Genomic DNA, 18,562 nt, shown 5'->3' on the forward strand with positions numbered 1-18,562 from the left:
GCTAAACGGTAGATGAGGCAGGAAGGGCGCGGCCTTACGTAGGCCCGTAACTTTGGCCCAAGGTTGGTGGGGCCAGGGGGAAGAATAGCAGCTTCCAATACGAAGGATGCAAGTGTGCTATCTATTCCGCCTCAGGTGTTTTGAAGTACCCCAGCCTTTCGATTTGCAAACCCCGGTCTTTTCAATCCGATTACATAATATGGCTCGGGGAATAATCCATGAGCGTAGGTACGTGAATCTGCTTTCTACTGTCATTGAAATATGGAGAAGGAACTGTGATCATTCAGAGGGGTGTCAGAAACCAAACAAGGTCGCGTAAGCTGCTCTTGCTCGAACTCCAATGTATTCTAGTAGGTAGTTAGGAAAAACCTATCTGTTTCGTAGGGATAACTAATTCGTTTTCCTGCTCAGAAAGCGAGCATGCCAACAGCTGCGGCACCGACATAAGCGAATGCAGCAGCGACAGCTGGGGTCGCTGCACTGCCGGCGCCAGTAGATGTCGAGATCGGACCCGTACTATTAGACCCCGTAGGAGACGAAGCTGCGGTGCTCGTGGTCATCATCGTTGTGGTAGGCTTCGCGGTGATCGCAGTTGTATGTGCCGAGTCGTTGGAGCCCTTAATCTTAAACAGCGGGGACTGATTGAAAATAGAAGCATCGTTGATAGACCCAATTCTGAGGTAATACTTGTCGCTGGTCGGAAGTCTGCTTGTAACATTCCACCTGTATTTGCCCGCACTACTAGGCGTGTGGGCTACGGAGACGGATTAGTTGTGGATACCCGACAAACGATCGGAAATTACTTACCACTAATGACCTCCTCGAATCCTGCGCTATAGGTAGTCTCGTTGTTTCGCAGTAGAATATTGATCGGGCCGGAATAGCTTTCGGTTGACTTTTCCCACTCGATGGTGTATAGGCTGCCGGCTTGAATGGTTTCTCCCTTAGTCGGCTTGTTTATCGGGTCAAAGTTAGCGTCAAGGGAGAGGGCCGCGCCAAATAGGCCGAAGACGGCGGCTGTGTAGTAATCAAATCGCATGTTGAATATTATGCAAGGATTTTGTATAACAGCTTTGCAGAGGCTTCGGAGTGCAGAGTATCATCAGTGTCCTGATTGTCGCCAGACTGAAGGCTCAGGAGGGCAGTCGTCAGTATTTCAACACCTTGAAAAATGGAAGAGGCACCTTAGTGTGATGTCAAGCCGCAGCAAGAAAGATGCGGCTAACCCGTTAGCTCAGGTAAAAATGCAGGGGCCAAAAATATAGCCCCATAATCCCGCCCGGGGGACCGTGGTTGGGACCGTGGTTGCAGGTGCGTTTTCAGCTGTCTTAAAGTCCCTGTGGTAGAGCAGGGATCATAGTCACGGTTGCCAGATGATCCTGGGAGTCGCGCGCATTCCTTTCAGGGGTTTCAGCCCATTGTGGTCTCTCAGGCCGCATCTGGGGTAGACAAGCATCAGCGGTTGCTGAATCGGTTGCGGAGTCGCTATCAAGCTGTCTCCCAAGTCTTCTCGAAGGGGTATAGTTGGCATCGTTTCCTTCCTCGTGTGTCCGTCACATCTGACCTACCAGAGCGTCCATGCATGGATCCGTACTGCACTAGGTCAAGAGTAGATACGATCTACTTTCAGACCCTAAAATATGCGGGCCGAAACTACGGCACTAGGTCATGGGGCATTAACGGGCAGCGACGATCGAGGGAGAGGTGGATCTTCAAAGCCAAACGTGAGAAACCTTGCTTTCTGGTGAGGCTGGTCCGATGAAAAATACGACATTCCCAAACGAGACTAGCAATGGATCATTCTGGGAGATGATCATTTCCTGCACCAACTGCGGCTGTACATATGAAAAGTACACCATTCTACACTAATACCGGGGGAAACAGAGATATTTATGTTCAAGTTTACTCTCCCTGAGGGTGGCTGGGGTATGACGGGTGGGTAATGCTTGGGGAAACCGAGGATGGGGTAATCAGGAGGCAGGTTAACCTGCGCGAGGTTACTTGAACTGATGAAGTCAGAGAGGATCGTGATTAGGGCTACTAAATTCATATACTTGATTTTTATATTATACCATAGGCCGGAGGGTCATCCCAATTATTTCTATTGGGAAATTATTTGTTTTGTGAGTTCAGGAGCGAAAGAAGCATCGAGATCTATCTCCAACGATGCCTGCAAGGACGACGTGGAGGAGCGAGGCTCCGCCATTTATTCCGGTGAAAATTTAGCGGAGCAAAACTCCGCAAAATATCCCTAGGAAAAATCACCTCCGAGAAGTTTGACCACAATCAATCGGTGCTCCTCTCAACCCCTCACTTCCCGCGAGATACCTCGAGACTCCGGTGGGGGCGAGGGGGAACAGCGGGTAATTTCCATCAACGATGAATGGCAAAACTCTATTAAAATGCTCCATTGACATGACGGGAAAATCACCGTTACATGAGAGGCATGGGGTGGTCAGCTATTCCATGTCGATTTCCGGGGAAGGAAAGCCATGTGCATGAAGGTAAATTAATGATTGTCCGACGTGGATTGTGAGAAGTATATATTCGCCTCCATCCCTAATCGGTTGAGATAGAGATCCTGTTCTTCAGAAACGCCCTCCTTTCATAGGAAAAAATAATCAGCGCATCAAATATGCTTTTGAAGAAAAATCTGGCCATTGTTGGCTTGACTTTAGTACAGGGAATCCTTGCTTCGTTGCAAATTGTCCGTCTCTCCTTGATTCGTAAATGTGATAGCCGAATACGTTTCCCTAATATTGTCAGGTCCCAGGTGCGACGTGGACAGCAGCTGGTACAAACCAACACGTCCAGGCTCATGGCGGAGGTATGTGTATGGACCGTAGTGTACCTGACAGCTATACCCCAGAGCTCACATCTCCCCCCAAGGAATAATCGAAGTCGACTCTGTCTACTACTGGATCGGCGAGAACAAGTTGAACGGAAGTGCCTTCCAATCCGTCAATTGTTATTCCAGCTCCAACTTGGTGGAATGGGTCTTTGTTGGAGAACTGCTCTCCCGCGAAAGCAGTGGAGATCTTGGTCCGAATCGAGTCGTGGAACGCCCCAAGGTCATTTACAACGATGCAACATCCACGTACGTGATGTGGATGCACATTGACAGCAGCGACTACGGGGAAGCAAAGACTGGCGTTGCGACATCTTCCAGTGTTTGTGGCAAGTATAACTACTTGTGAGTTCCCAGGAATTATCCCTTGTCCATCAAGAATTTCTCAGACTGATTTGGTTACTTCTAGAGGCTCATTTCAGCCCTTGGGCTTCCAGTCGCGCGACATGGGTCTTTTCCAAGATGAAGATGGGTCTGCCTATCTTTTATCTGAGGATGTGAGTGTATTGATTGGCGCTCCGAGTCTTTTGTTGGATGTCGTACTATACATACGCAGTTCTAACAACTATCATCAGCGCCCGAACGGTTTGAGAGTTGACCGATTGACTGATGACTACACCAACGTTACTTCCAACACATACCTGTGGCCCCAACATATTGAAGCCCCAGCTATATACAAGAAAGACGGCGTGTATTTCGTGTTTGGATCTCAGTTAACAGGTCAGTGCTTGTTCTTTCCACTACTATTTGGGCTAACCCTGACTCGATTATAGGATGGGGTATGTCTGTCGTCTCTCCAACAACCCACTATTGATTCTGCCTAGGACTAACCGGCCTCTGCAGCTACAAACGATAACCAGTACAGCACCGCTAGAAATCTGAGTGGTCCTTGGAGTGCCTGGGCCGATTTTGCCCCTGCCGGTACGAACACCTTCAACTCGCAAACTGCATTCATCCTGGGAGTAGGCGAGAATGTGATGTATGTCCCGTGCGGTGAAAATATATATATAAAAAAAAATAACACATATACGGTTTGATTCTTTGGCTAATTTTGGCAGGTACATGGGTGATCGATGGATCTCCTCCAACCTCATGGCATCAACTTACATCTGGCTCCCACTGACCCTGTCTGGAACGAACGCCACTCTCGTATGTACCCTCTCTCACACATTCTTTCCAACTCCCTTACCCTCCCTTCATGTTCTTTGAACCCGAACTACCTCTGTGCCGTACTCAAAACCATCTAACACCCACAGACGAACGAAGAAAGTTGGGTTCTCTCCAAACAGCGGCCTTGGACGCCGTCCCCTGCTGAAACCACCCCGGAAGCCGAATCTCCCTCCAACACGTTATCCAAGGGAGCTGTGATTCTCTCCTGCAGTGGCTGTTCTGGCGGAAAATCGGTAGGATATCTCGGGGGCACCAGCAATGGAACCCTCCAGTTCAATGGCATCTCCAGCAATGATACCACAAAGACTACTGTTCAGGTGAGGTACGAGAATGGGGATACAGACCAGCGGTACGCAACAGTGACGGTGAATGGGAAATCGCAGGTTCTGGCATTTATCCCTTCGACGAATGGAAATACGCCTTTCTTGTCGACGCTGAATGTTGAGCTGGATGCCGGGGATTCGAATGTTATTACTATCAGCGGGTATGACGTGGGATGGGGTAAGTGATGCTGACCGTCTTTGGTGGTGAGATATAAATTCAACTGGAACTGGATAACTAATTGCGTTATATTTTCAGGCCCGGACGTCGATTGCTTGATGGTTCCAGAGCGGTAGATTGGCACATGAGGCGTGCCAGTGGTTTCTCTGGAGGGTATTGACCGTCTATCGGGGGTCTGAGAATGGCGAAGGTAGATAGATGCCGCTTGGGTATATTGTGCATCCACACATTGTCGGACAGGGCAGTTCTATCATGTCCGTGCACGGTGTCATTCCTTCTTATTTGTTTATCCTTGCCAATGTGAGTTAGGGGATATACTACATACAGGGTATGGAACTGGAACAAGTATATACACAGTGAAATGCCTCTAGCATATCAACAAGCAGCAGCAGCAGTAATATTCATTTACCCGATGTATATTGCCCTAAGTACAGTATATCAACAAGCATATTGACAAAAAGTTTCATATTTTCAAACACGGAAAATACTTGGTGAATAATAACCCTGTTCCACCGAAGGATCGGCATGACTTCATCGAAGATCTACAACACCAGCTCCAATTACTTTTCTCCTCACTCTTCTGTTCTTCCTTCCCTTTCCTCTTCCCTTTCCTCTCCCCTTTCCTTAACCTCAGTAAAGGCATCTCTTTTCTTCAAAAATGGACCTCTCTAGTCTTAACCTCCCAGACTGGTCCACCCGACCCCTCATCTACATCGGCCTAGCAACCCTTCTCTACGCAACCTTCCAACTAGCCAGCCAAGCCAGCGTATACTTGCACCGCGGCACGCTCAAAACACGCTACAACCAACCCAACCAATCGAACTGGGCTCTCGTCACGGGCGCAACAGATGGCATCGGATTCGGATTCAGCCAAGAGCTCTGCGAGCGCGGATTCAACGTGATTCTGCACGGGCGCAATGCGACGAAGCTCCAGCGGCGACAAGCAGAGCTTGCCCGTGAGTTCCCCGCCCAGAAAACAGGCATCCTGTGCATGGACATCACAGCAACGGACGAAACGATCGATCTCCTCGCGGACAAAATCCAGAAAATCATACATATCGCCGCGGAACAAGAAGGAAAATTGACCGTGCTGGTCAACAATGTCGGCGGCGACATCGGCACGCCATTCAGCACCTTGTCGAGTCTGAGCTACGCCGATACAGAGGCGACCATTGCGCTCAATGCATCGTTCATGGCGCACGCAACGCGCGTGCTTCTCCCGATTCTGGCGCGCAATGCCCCGGGGCTCATTCTGAATGTCTCTTCCGTTGCGGCGTATGGAATGCCCTATGTATCGCTGTATAGCGGGACGAAGGGGTTCGTGAACTCGTTTACGCGGGCGCTGGAGGCGGAGAGCAAGGCTGAAGGATGGGGGGTTGAGGTCCTTGGTTTGCGCGTGGCACAGGTGCGCAGCGCAGGGCTGGATTATGTCAAGCCGGGCTTGTTTGTGCCGGACTCGCGCACTATGGCGGCGGCGGGTCTGGATCGTGTTGGATGTGGCCAGGTTATTGTGGCGGGGTATTTCTGGCATTGGCTGCTGTGTCTCTCGCTAGATCTCTTGCCGCGGTGGCTGATGATGAAGATTACGGTTGGCAAGACGCAGGAGCTGAAAGCGAAGGAGGAAGAGAAGAAGAAGAACAAGACGACATGATGGTGTTTGTGACTACTGTGTACAGTTGTATATTTTATTTGCATGTGAGAAAATAAAGAGAAGAGAAACAGGTAATCTAAAACCCAGCTGGAGAGCGCTCGCGATCGTTCGGCCCGTGGAGGCCTTCGCCTAGATTTTCCATACACTCGGTTTGCCAGTTCTTGGGCGTGAACTTGTCGACGATCTCCTTGAAGGCGTCTAGGGTGCAGAAAGTGTCATCGCCGGGGAGGTGGTTCTCGGCCTTGGCCGCGCAGCCGGGGATGCGGACGGGGCGGTCATTGTAGCGGATGCGGACGTAGTGCTTGCGCAGCGACTCGCGCGTCTCAACCGGAAAAGAGGAGATAGGTGCACGAGCAGTTTCCGAAGGTGGCTGCACGGACGACTTGCTACTGCCGAAGAACTTCGAAAGCATGCCGGGCTTCTTGGGCGCAATGACCGGGTTCGAGAACTCCTCGAGCATGGTACCCGCATCAGCACCGCTTCGTGAAGACCGAGAGAACAGTTCAATGGCGATTGAAGAGGTAAAGGGCGGCCACGATTCATCCTGGAACCCGCCAACACTGGACAGAATTGATGCGAGAGTCGTGTCGTGACACCCGCTCATGGCGAACCTGATGTTCTTGCCATCCTCTGCGTTTGCAGACCCAGAAGCAGCGCTCGAGCTGCGCCAGCCGCCATCCACCGCGGTACTGACCATGCGGTCAACCACGTCGCCCATCAGAGCACCAATGCCCAGGCGACGGTACTCATTGCTCTCGGAGTAACCAGCAAACCACTCTTCGACGGCAATCCGGTCGATGACGGCTCGACCCTTCTTGTCGTAAAACTCAGAGGGCAGCTTTGTGGCTGGGCCGTGAGCATCAGTTGCATTGATGGTATCCATAATTCCCGAGAGACGCGGATGAGCATCAACTGCGACCTTGGGCGAGGTCTCGGGCATATACTTAGACCAGAGACTATTGAGGTAATTCATTTGCTCGGAGTCGTTCCCTGCAGCAATAACCATTAGTGTTGTCCACGAGAGAAAAGAAAAATCGAAAACATACATCGCTTTGCAGCGCGGTCAGCAAACAGCCTCGCCAGCTGCCGGAAGCGTCGACAATTCCCTTCATTTGGGAACAAAGTCTCCTCAGAAACCGAGCGGGCGACAATCACAGGAGGCGGGAAATTCAGCGTGCGCGCGCTAGCTGGATACATGCCCCAAAAAGCCTGCTGGAGCGACTCAAGCGCACGCGGGATCGGCGTTGCGCGGAGGTACATATCTTCAGTATCCGATTTGATCTGGGGCATAAACCCCAGCTGATCGACGTAGAGATGGCGCAGACGCTGGCCCAATGCATATGTTGTTTCGCGCCCCTTGTCGGTGAGCTCTCCGTGCTGGCTTCTCGCGAGTCAGCTTGCACAGTCCCTTCTTATACGTCTTGCATTTCGAACTTACCACATAGCCTCAATCTCTCCGGTGGGTCCCACGGCAACCACGGACTCGTCGTTATTCCCGAATGCCTCCATCTTCCGCCGCCATTGGAATCCATTCCATGCCGAGAGGTCCTGGCTGCTCGAGGCCATTTGGACCATACGCCGCGCGACACCGCAATACGGCCAGTCTTGAAAGCGTCAGATCATTTGGACGGTCAAAAAAAGGGATCGGTGAATGTACATGGACTCAAGCCTGTCTTGATGGAGGATTAGCAAGCAGCGCGGAGAAAGCGGGGATGATGGGGGCTAGATTGGAGGTAGGTACATTTTGGAAGCGCGAGGAGACGGGCGTTCGTTCGCCTGAGGCGCATTAGCATGGGATTGTTCAGTAAGTAGCGCAGCTCTCACCATGACGCAGGAACTATGTATATGCGTTGTCAGTCAATGGTCAATGCAGGTGGCAAGTGCAGGGGTCGGCGCGACTTACCACCTGCACGAGTTGCAGCTTCAGGTCCTTCGGGTATAGACGGTCGAGCTCCTCCCTGGAGTAGGGCTCGCGCGGAATTAAAGTGGTCATGGCGAGCAGGGAGAAAGAACCAATTGCTCGCAATTGACAGCAGAGACAAGCTGGAGAAAGAGAGAGAGGGTGAGGGGAATGACATCTTAAGCGCGGGCGGTGACGGGAACAACACAGCCAATCATGGGCGGATACGGTGCACGGCTTGATCTATAAACAGAATGGATGCTCCTTCTACCGAGGTGTAAGTATCTAGTGGGAGTAGGAGTAAGTACATGTACATAGAAATATCTCTCACTCCTCCGCGTCGCTCGTCTCCCATCCACTCTCGCTCTCGCTGGCACTCCACCAATTCTTCTCGCCTGCTTCCGTGGCCTGTTCCGTCTGGGCCACATCCGCAGCGGCCACGGCGGCGCCGACGGTGGCAGCAGCAGCAGCCTTCTTGCCCTTAGTCCATTTCTTGTTCTTCGCAGCCTTCTTGGCATCATCTTGCTCCTGACGGTCCCGCTTGTTGCGCTCGGTCTCGGCAGCAGAGACTCTATCGATGATTTCAAAGAGCTTCTCCACCGCCGGCGCATAGGCCTGCGCTTGAGCGAGATCTCCAACCTTGACGCGCATGTAGTCGAACGCCACTGTGACAGGGACATTGACGCCCGGTACGAACGCATCGCCAGAGTCGGAACCGCGCCGCCGTGATTGGGCTGAGATGTTGATGTCATCCGTCAACGAGGACGCAGCAGCAGCGGCGTTGTCCTCGGGATCGTCAAAGGGAATGTCTGCATCTGCAGGTTCTCTGGAAACGGCGACAGGGGCTTGTCTAGCTTTATCTTGAGTCGCTCCAGCACGCTGGTCAAACGTGGCAATCTTTTGGTACCGCTGACTGAAGTGCGTGAGCAAGATAGACCGAGCTTGCATCCGACGGCCAACCTCCAAGGCCTCCGCAGAAGTTGAGTGACGCTTGGCGCGGGCCTGCCCACCCATATCATCCTGAAAAGTCGCTTCGTGAATGAGGACGGTCGAGCCGCGACCAATCTCCGCAAATTTCGCGGAAGGTCGGCAGTCACCAGAGTAGGAGACTTTAAATCCATTCGGGAATACCATAGAAACAGCCATGGCACCCTTGCAGTGCTTGACTCGGGTGGTGAGAAGGTCGGAGAGACCGGTGGCAGCCTGTAAGGGCGCCGTGAGAGGATGGTTGGGGTCGGTGAATCGCATGGTCGTCACTTTGGCCGACTTGTCCCCGTCGGCAGAGGTGCCGTCAGCGCGGCAATGGCGGTAAGTAAATTGAGTCGAGATATGAGAGCCCTCTGTTTTCGAATATGCGGCCAAGGGCACGACCTTGTCGAACCCGTACTTCTCAATACCGGCGTACTCTTCAAGCCAAGAGACCATCATCTCTTCAGACACGACGAACAGCCGCTTCTCTTGGAGGATCTTCTGCATATCATTTTCAGGCAGGGCGGTCTGGTCTGTTCCCTCTGGGTAATTCTCCTCATACCAGGCCTTAATGACGGACACCGTACCGAGATGGTGATCGGCATGCAGATGGCTGATCCAGATCATCCGTAGATTCCGGAGCACTTCACGCAGCTTTTCCGGTTCAAAGACACGCTTCAGTTGGCCAATGGTGTTCTCGCCGCAGTCAAGAAGATAGTATCCATAGCCCGGGACGTGGACCAATGTCGAAGACACATTGCGATACTTGGATGGAACTGACGAACCAGTGCCAAGGGTAATGATTTCCGCTTCCGATCCAGGAAGATTTTGGCGAAATTCTTGCAATTGCTTCTGGAAAGCCGGCTTTGCGACCCGCCGACGAATGGTCTCCATGCGTTGCTCAACAGACCGCGGGATTCTTTGTATCGTCTTCGCCGCATTGAAATATTCCTTGACTTCGGTCTTGTCGACCCCGAAATCCGGAGCAATGTTAATGATGGTCCCTTGCGCTAGGGCCTCGAATGGCGAGTCACGAATCCCAGCGATAGCAGTTTCAGAGCCAGCAGTCGGGGTACCGGGCTGCGGAAGCGTCACATTGTCATGAACGGGAATCGAGTAGTTGTCGCCTCTCAGGCGAGCCAGCCGGATGGATGACGAAGCCGCACCGCCGAGCGCCAGGTAGTTCGGGCAGTAATCTGTGCTTGACACCATGTGCTTGCAGTGGGGCATGCTTGCAACAAATTCCCGAAGCCTTGGGTGCTCGCCAACCCCCGGGCCCAGGATCCAAAGGAAAGCCTGCAATTCGGTGGTGACAGCATGCGAGTTCCATTCAGGGCGACTGATCAGCCCCTCCACATACTCCGGTGAAGGTATGTCCATAATAGCGATGCCCTTGCCGAGTCGTGCCGGCCCCATGACCATGTCCGGGGTGATGGTGTGACCATCCGTGGACTGGACGGTTTCTCCCTTCGTCAGGCGCCCGAAAGCCTCGCCCTTGGGGACTTTCAGGTCCAAAGCCTTTTTTGGATCGAACTTGCCCCGGATGTCATTACTCCGGACAACATAGGAGAGGGCCTCATCAGAGGGAGTCGTGGACGGGAGGCTAGTAATCATCGCGCCAGGCCAAGGCTGTCGGACCAGCACCGTGATATCCGGCAGTGGCTTCCCATCACCCGGCGTGGGACCTTTATACGGTTCCAAATCTTTCGTTTCCGGGTTGCGAACAAATATGGCCGCAGGCATCTTGACTTGAGCTAATGGAGTCTCCATAAGGGCATCCATCTTCCACTTGGAGTTGAACATGTCCGTAACGACACCCTGAAGCATCATTTGCTTCTGCTTCCGCGGATCAAGCGGCTCGTCTGACTGGGCGGTCTCCTGGAATTCCTCCAAGCTCCGCTTGCGAGGACTTTGCGGTCGCGGCTGGGAACGAGTACCAGACTTCGAGCGAGGCTTGATCGGCATCGCCCAGACTTTGATGTTGTGATCGGACCATGTAGGCTTCTCGAAGGGATCCTCCACACCAGCAGGTATTTGTTCAGATATAGTCTCAGAATCATACTCCCTGATGAACATCGGCATGCCTGTCCGGAAGACAAACCGGCGAGCAGTAGCGAAGGTGTGCATTACATTCGTAGGTCCGTGAACAGTCAAACCTCTTTGCACGACATCATTCCCACCGTCAATGGAATGAGATCCACTGAGTTCGACCGGGGGCTCGGGCTCCTCCGCTGCGGACGATTTGCCCTTACCCTTGGCTTTTTTCCTGGCTGCCTCTTCCTTTGCCCGGATGGCAGCTTTTTCGGCCTTGGTCCGCGCATGCTCCTCACTCGCTGCAGCCGCGTTCGCAGTCACGTCCGCCAAGGTCAAGATCATCCCAATCATGCCGCCAGTTGTTCTCCATTCGGTTCGGCCCGTGAGGAAGACATCGGTCAGGTAGCCGATCTTCTTGGCGCGGTCGTTACATGCCCGCTGGGTTCCCTCTGATAGCTGACCGAAGAAGTATCGTTTGTCGGGGAAGTTGAGCTCGATGACCGTACCGGGCGTGTCGGCCGTCGGGGTCGTGATGACCTGACAGAAAAACTTCATGGGTCGCGTTATTAGGAAGTCGGAGGGGAGAATTTCGTGTCCGGGGGCCTTGAGAGAGGATGGATCGTAAATGAGGTAGTCCTGGGACTTTTTGCGATATTTGAAGAGGTGGTTCGGAGCGGGGAGGATGTACGCGTCCGAGTCGACCTGCAACTGTTTATGTACTAGGGGAGAAACGCTCGACTCTGCGGCTGACTTATTGTGCGATAGTCGGTAGTGAAAAGAATGGGACACAGGAGCAAAGCCTCTGCGCTTGAGACCGACGTGATAGGCGTTACCCAAGAAATTCAACGTCGAGGCTCCAGGTCGACAAAACGCGCGCACTGGAGTTGCGCGAGAGGCCGCGATAAGCAGCGTTTCGCGGACGCCGAAAGAAGCCAATTTGGCTGGTAAGGTCTTCAATGGGAGGATTCCCTGGAGGAATTCAGCGTGGTGTAACGAGGTTGTGAGTCCATGAGAGGTGTGACGAAGAAAGTTGCGGGAGCCCCAACTTTTTTCCATTTCTGCGCCTTGGCCGGTCGCACAGCTATCAAAAGTAGCAGGTTGGAAATAGACCCGCAGCTATGAATGCAAATCAATTAAAAGCAGAAAATGAGAACAATCATGGATTTCACAAATAAAATGAGCCAAGATATTCTTACGGTTCATAATCTTACGCTCAGTGTCAAGTCCGTATAAGCTTAAAGCCGCTAAATTCAGCCTACGGATGCAAAGAACGAATGATCGATAAGATAGCCTAGGATTTAATTCTGGACTTTTACTCCGCTAACCCTTCACATGTGCGCCTGTAGAGGAACCGCGCCGAATGTCCACCCAGAAAGCCCTACCTAAGATGTAACCAACGAGCGCCCGAAAACTCCCACTGATAGAGGCCATGGCTCGCAAAAAGATGGCAAGAAAATCTCAGTAGAGATTTATGAAGTCCATAATAACTAGAAAGGAAATATGCGGACAACAGTGGATGGATGTACAACGAAAAAGACAAACGCCTGACAGGCTGGTCGCGATATGGGGAATCACTGGAGGTGTGAAGTGACCGATGAAACCCGCTCAAAGGCGGCTTCGATGCTGTGGCACAGATGGGCGAAGCGGTTCTTTGCGGCAGTGGTGACTTCGGATCCATCGACAATAAGTTCAAAATGAGGAGATGACTTCTCCGGACGAACGCCATCAAATGCCGGAGCAACGTCCTTTGAAGAAACAGACGTGGGAGAGTCAATGAACAGGGCGAAAGCAGGATCGGACTCGTCCAGCTCGACATCCGGGTTGGCAACGCCAATGTCGCGAGTGGGCGCATCGCCGGCGGGGTTGACGATAACAGGTCTCTCATCCTTGGAGGGCTCAGAAACGCCCAGCGGCGAAGACTTGCCCGAGAGAACCTCGGCATCGAGGGCCGGGCCTTGCGGGATGTCCAGCACCGCGAAGACATTAGCATTTCCGTAGTTCATGTCGATTCCCGAGTTCCAACCACCGTTGTTCATAGCCATAGCCGCGGAATCCATGTTCGGTTGCGGCACCATCATGACTTGGGGGTTCTGCTGCATCTGAAACTCCTGCTGGTTACGGTTGGCATTGGCATCCTTGGGAACTGATGCTGGCATAGTCGGTTGCGGAGCTGCGTGCTGAGGCTGAGATGGCTGCTGCGGCGCCGGCTGGTTTTGGGCGGGCACACCGGTGTCGGGCATGTCATTGAGGAAGGACGAGAAATGAGGCGAGGCCAGGAGCATGTGGGCCAGCTCACTCAGACGGGTATTCTCCTCGAAGAGAGCCCGGTTTTGCAGGCGCAGCTCATGGGCCTCATTGGTACGGGCAGCCACTTCACTCTCCATCTGACCAATGTACTCTAAGAGATGTTAGGAGAATGGGACTTGTCCAAGATAGATCAAACATACCCTTGCGTCGAGAGCGGAAGGCGCGAGCGGATACCTTGTTCCGCAATTGGCGACGTTCTTTGCTGGTCAGCTTCTTGCCCGCCTCGCTAGCAAGAAGGCGCTCGTCCTCGTCCATATCCTGCTCATCCTTCCTAGCCTTGGCCATCTGCGGTAGCATAGAGGACGGAGTTGGAGATCCCTCGCTTGAGGCCATTGCGTTCTGTCGCATCTGTTGGAGTAGACGGGAGATGCGCTCCTCCACCACGGGGTCGGGATGGCGGATGGCACGGTTCTGCGGCAAGCCATTAGGGATCTGCTCCTCCGCGCGATGTTGCTGCATTTGCGGCGGGCGTGATTGTTGCTGCTGCTGCTGCTGCTGTTGTTGTTGTTGCTGTTGTTGTTGTTGCTGCTGAGCGGCCTGGGCCTTGGCCATCGCAGCCTGCTGCTGATGCATTCCAGGGTACATGCGACCGACCTGGGTCGACGGGCCTTGAGCCAGCTCTTGGCCGCCGAGAGCGCTAGGGTCGACGTATTGATTTTTGTTGGCGGGGTTTGCCTGGAAATAGTATGGGGTGGAGTTCACGCCGTCCAACTCGATGTCCATCTCAGATGGGTTGCGAGAAGGAGCAGCGCTGTTGAAGTCGAATGGTGCTTCCTCGCGCTTCATCTGCGAGCCATACATCTCGCCGTTCATCGGGTACGCCTGGTTGCCATTCCCATATCGCATGCCGCTGACCTGGTTGTATGTCATCGACAGGGCACCAGGGGGCAGACCCGTCTGCTGGCGGTGATCTTCGTAATGGTGACTTGGGGCCTGGAAGGCGATCGGGGATTGGCTGCTGGAAGCGAAGCTGGCACTGCGGACATCGCTGCTGAAATCGGTACCAGCTACTGATGGGCCACTAGCCAATGCAACCTTGGGGTGAGAGGGGTCGGAGGAAGAGGTGTAGGTGAGTTGGTCGAAGTTGATGAAGGAGTCAAGGTCCTGGTCGTAACCAGCGTTGATAGTCGGCATAGGCGACGCCGTCGAGGACTGGACGATCGTCGGGTGCTCGGCGAGGGTCCCCATGTCGAATGGAAATGAGAAAGAAGAGGGAGAATCACAGAATGGTGGGAATCGGAAGAATAATCAACGGTCAAATATAAGAAGTGAGCGAAGTGGAAACAGGGGGAGCGGGAAGGGGAGATCGGAAGGGAAATCAGGTGAGAACGGCTTGCGCGTCCTGTGGCTGACTCAGCGGGTCCGATTGGCCACGCAGTGTTGATGTCGGCGGTTGATCAGCGTGTGTTGTGGCTGCGTTCTAGACGGGTGGATGTGTTTCTGTTTATTCTTCTTTAGATTGTTCCTGTTCTACTGAGTCCGGGTTGATTTGGCCAGAATTGTTCCCAATGCCTCCGTTACACTCCCATACCATTGTTACCCCGCCTACGGTCCTATCTGACTGTACCAATACACATGACGCAGGTGGCTGTGTCGTGGGCCCCAGACACCATAACATTTGCCATGCCGCAGTCAACATTCTTCGTGTCGGCGTGGATGACGGGCTGTGCCCTGCTGAATGCGCCAGGCAGCATTATTGCTGATGGTGGACAAGACAAGAATCAGAGAATCTTGCGGATCCCAGCCCAGCCATGGACTAGGGCTGTCTATCCCGGCGCTAGTCCTACTCACTCTACAACGAACCCTCGATCTCCGGTACATAACTGGGCTGACGGCAAGTACCACGGTTCTCTTTGTTTCATCACAGGCAGCCAGGATCTACGTATCCTGCATCTAGACTGCGTAGTAGTGCAAAGGCTCGGCTAAACTACGGGATGTCCAGTCCGACCGACTCATCCCAGCACGGCCCTGGACAACAACAATAAGCTCGTCCAGGCTTTGTGGGCCTGAAGATCGGCCAGGTTCCGTGGCACGTGATCGATCGCGAGTTGTATTTAGGGCAGTCCGGCCGATCCTTTCAAAGTACGCGTACAACTGCAGGAGATACAATCTGTGTTCGTAGCAATGTGCAAGGCTGAGTTCTAGGCTACCGTTAACTGTGTTTCGCCTTCCGGAAACCTTCCTGGTAACGCGACCTAGTTGCAATTCGGCCGGCTCAAGTCATACCCGCCCTCTTTTCTGCCAGGAACGCATCACCGAACCAGGAAATCTGGGCCGAGTCGAGACTACTACTGCAGGGTCGGAGCCTGCCCAGTTCTGGCCGGAGTCAAATTCGAGCCAAGCCCTTGGCCACGTCAATTGACCACGCGCAAACACGGGGCTGAGCCGAGTCTTCCAGTAGTCCTTTCCACATGGTTCTCGCCATGCAGCCCCAGTAAAAATAGACAATCGGCATTTGCGGGCCCCGTGGCTCCGGTGAAGCCCTTTTGCTTGCCTTAGGAATGAACAGGGCTTGACCGACCGAGAAGCCGACCGTGGTTTGTCGGCGGATCTTTATTGCATTGGACTGACCCGAATCCCCGACCATCTGCCGGTGTAGTCAAATCTAGGGCTTCGGCTAGATCTCCCTCCACTTTCCGAGATCTATAGCCCGTCTTTTGTACAGAACATTTGTGCTATGGAGACCTCGACATCTTCAATCCATGGCTACGTTGAAATGTGCCTTACGAATGCCTTTCATCATGATTCTCGTTCGGCCTCATTGCTAAGGACATTCTGGGCCCTAAAACAAGAAAATTCTCAGGCATTCGGCCGTGAAGGCCCGCTCATACCCTGATAGCTTCGCGGTGTCGACCCTTTAAAGCCCTCGAAAACCTTCAGACCCGCTGTCTTCGTAACCACGTCGGTGTGTTCCAGATTTCGGGGGCCTTCGATCGAGAACCCACGAGGTACACTAGGATCTGGAGTCCAGGTCTTCGACCCGGGCCTATCGGGTAGCAAAATAGAAACTCGGTGTGTCGAGATCAATTTCCTGGTGCCGGTCTCGACTCGAAAGTTCTTCCAGCCAGAAATTTTGTCGAGATCGGCTGTTCGGCTGCCTTCCTCTTCCGATTATCAGATTTGACAGGCGTGCTGGACTGCAAAATTTTGATGTTGCGCGATGGCCACTTAAATAAAGATACTGCAGATCGATATCAGTTGGCCAAGTCTTTTGGATAGAGAAATCAGGTTTCTATTTAGAAATGATGGGTCAAACATCGTCACAGCCCTACGGACATGGCCTTGTATGACCTAGATGATAACTCATTTCAATCAGAAATATAGGTACATATGTTAAAATCCAACGATAGCAGAAAATACAACATCCCATGCCCTCTTCGCAACATTCCTTCTGGACACCTCTCTCCATGTGGTCTGCGGTCCGAATTCACTAAGTACCACAAACGGGACCTGAGCCGACAGCATTACTTCCTCCCTGAGAATCAAACGACGCATAACATGTACCAACTTCCCCGGCAGAAATGCAAGTAATCGGGACAAATGAGCATGAATCTGGACTCCAGGTGGTGAGTTGCTGATCACCGCCCCCTGCTGTAGTGATCATGAACGACTGGAATCCTGGCACGCCGGTGGCACATGTATTATCCCAGACATTGCGGGATCCAACTGAAGTTTGGCAGTTAGAATCACTGTACATCTCGATTATTGCACCATTTGTGAGAAGGGAGAACGCCCCCAGAATTGTCGCTGAAGTCTTCCCGAATAGCATTCTGTAGGAAATGATATGTCTGGATTAGCTGATATCACACTGCAAAATTCACAATGAACTGATAGAGGATGGCTAATATACTTGAAATTCTGAGCTTTCAACGATGAATTGGCATTCAGACAGCGGATTTTTCGTCAGTAGCGATATAGAAGACGATGAAGATTGAGGAATCCAGGAGATTTGTACACCTGGTGAGGGCAGTTTGCACCCTTTTATGTCCCAAAATTACTCGCTTACTTGTCATGCTGCAAAATACATACTATGCTTTACGGTATTTCTGCTAATAGTTTTCTGTTAAAAATAGGTTCGCTAGCCTTTAGCAGCCTTGGGATTTGTACAACTTTTTTTTGGAGACAGTGTTCCAACAATTGGGGGCTGGACAATCCTCATATCCCAAGATTAAAACTTACAAAACAATATATCAAAGGAAGGATACGTAAATTATCATAATACTCATCAATTCGGATCAGGTTTTGGCTTAGGTCAATGATTGAGGCTCGCATTATATCTACGTCTAGTTTAGCTAAAAGAGGTGCCTTCTTATGTTAACTTATATAAGCCATCTACCCATAGAACTATATGCTTTCGGGATATGACCTTGGAAAAGAATTAGTACGAATTTTGTTTCGCACTTACTGAATGTACAAAAGACGTGTTGGCCGAAGAAAAGCTGGAAACAATATCTGATCATCACAATCCCGAATCCTTTAAGGCGACAAATATTAAAATGCATTCGAACGGTGAACATTTTTCCAACCTACTTCGGGGCTAAGTTCGTTCATGCCCACGTGTAGTCTTTGAACCAAAACACTGGGCCAATGGTAGATGGGATCGTCGACCTCGCGCGGCTGGGGCTGAGACTAAGCTCCAACTGTTATGATCAGGCTGGATAGTCAGACCCACCTATTTCTCGGGGCGTGTTTCGACGACTATCTGATTCGATGCCTCATATGTACAAAAATATCAATTGAAAGTAATCCTGAACCTTCATATAATATTGCTGGACTATAGATGAAATCATGACGATCTGGAATTACAAACCGGCCCCAGAAACCTAGAATAGACCACCATCCCTGGAAAAGGGCCCCCGCAGACAGAAATATCTGTAAACAACTACCGTCGATTCTGTTAAAATCCAACAATTCTGTCTCCGGTTGGGCGCATAATAGGAGTTTCTCCAGTGTGCTCTCTCGGGAGCAGCACGTGGTTATGAATTGGACTTGCTTCGTAAAACTGATGGCACTCGGGGGCCAGTAGAGATTATGAGCAACTATGCAGCTCTACGTAATATGTACCTGCTTTTATGGATAAGGCGTAGAAGTTATATACTCAAGGAAGAGGAAGAAGACCCAATAGCCTTGAACGCGCCACATGTCCATTGGAATTATGAACGAGGGCTTTTGCAGCACATAA

The 18,562-nt window shown here is 52.0% G+C and overlaps 6 protein-coding genes across 6 annotated transcripts; 2 read left to right on the forward strand and 4 right to left on the reverse strand.

The window, feature by feature from the left end:
- Positions 1–407: 407 nt before the first annotated feature.
- On the reverse strand, positions 408–1,039 carry N7474_004681 (GPI anchored serine-threonine rich family protein; the record flags this gene model as incomplete). The annotated part of the gene is made up of 2 exons (XM_057196096.1): positions 408–754; positions 808–1,039. 2 exons carry the CDS (start codon positions 1,037–1,039, stop codon positions 408–410), a joined length of 579 nt encoding a protein of 192 aa, XP_057053492.1.
- Positions 1,040–2,635: 1,596 nt separating this feature from the next.
- N7474_004682 (glycosyl hydrolase family 43 protein) lies at positions 2,636–4,635 on the forward strand (the record flags this gene model as incomplete). The annotated part of the gene is made up of 10 exons (XM_057196097.1): positions 2,636–2,707; positions 2,767–2,827; positions 2,890–3,193; positions 3,258–3,345; positions 3,424–3,568; positions 3,622–3,627; positions 3,692–3,827; positions 3,907–3,997; positions 4,105–4,519; positions 4,598–4,635. 10 exons carry the CDS (start codon positions 2,636–2,638, stop codon positions 4,633–4,635), a joined length of 1,356 nt encoding a protein of 451 aa, XP_057053493.1.
- A 542-nt stretch (positions 4,636–5,177) lies between these two features.
- On the forward strand, positions 5,178–6,170 carry N7474_004683 (putative short chain dehydrogenase/reductase; the record flags this gene model as incomplete). The annotated part of the gene is made up of 1 exon (XM_057196098.1): positions 5,178–6,170. One exon carries the CDS (start codon positions 5,178–5,180, stop codon positions 6,168–6,170), a length of 993 nt encoding a protein of 330 aa, XP_057053494.1.
- Positions 6,171–6,246: 76 nt separating this feature from the next.
- Positions 6,247–8,163, reverse strand: N7474_004684 (putative acid phosphatase; the record flags this gene model as incomplete). The annotated part of the gene is made up of 5 exons (XM_057196099.1): positions 6,247–7,160; positions 7,217–7,551; positions 7,609–7,774; positions 7,995–8,007; positions 8,074–8,163. 5 exons carry the CDS (start codon positions 8,161–8,163, stop codon positions 6,247–6,249), a joined length of 1,518 nt encoding a protein of 505 aa, XP_057053495.1.
- Positions 8,164–8,397: 234 nt separating this feature from the next.
- On the reverse strand, positions 8,398–12,129 carry N7474_004685 (ribonuclease Z; the record flags this gene model as incomplete). The annotated part of the gene is made up of 1 exon (XM_057196100.1): positions 8,398–12,129. The coding sequence occupies one exon, from the start codon at positions 12,127–12,129 to the stop codon at positions 8,398–8,400; it is 3,732 nt and encodes a 1,243-aa protein (XP_057053496.1).
- A 515-nt stretch (positions 12,130–12,644) lies between these two features.
- N7474_004686 (bZIP transcription factor) lies at positions 12,645–14,568 on the reverse strand (the record flags this gene model as incomplete). The annotated part of the gene is made up of 2 exons (XM_057196101.1): positions 12,645–13,471; positions 13,521–14,568. The coding sequence occupies 2 exons, from the start codon at positions 14,566–14,568 to the stop codon at positions 12,645–12,647; spliced, it is 1,875 nt and encodes a 624-aa protein (XP_057053497.1).
- Positions 14,569–18,562: the final 3,994 nt, after the last annotated feature.

This window comes from Penicillium riverlandense (genome assembly GCF_028828495.1).
Source record: "Penicillium riverlandense strain IBT 135883 chromosome Unknown utg000003l_segment0_segment0, whole genome shotgun sequence".
Lineage (NCBI taxonomy): Eukaryota > Fungi > Ascomycota > Eurotiomycetes > Eurotiales > Aspergillaceae > Penicillium > Penicillium riverlandense.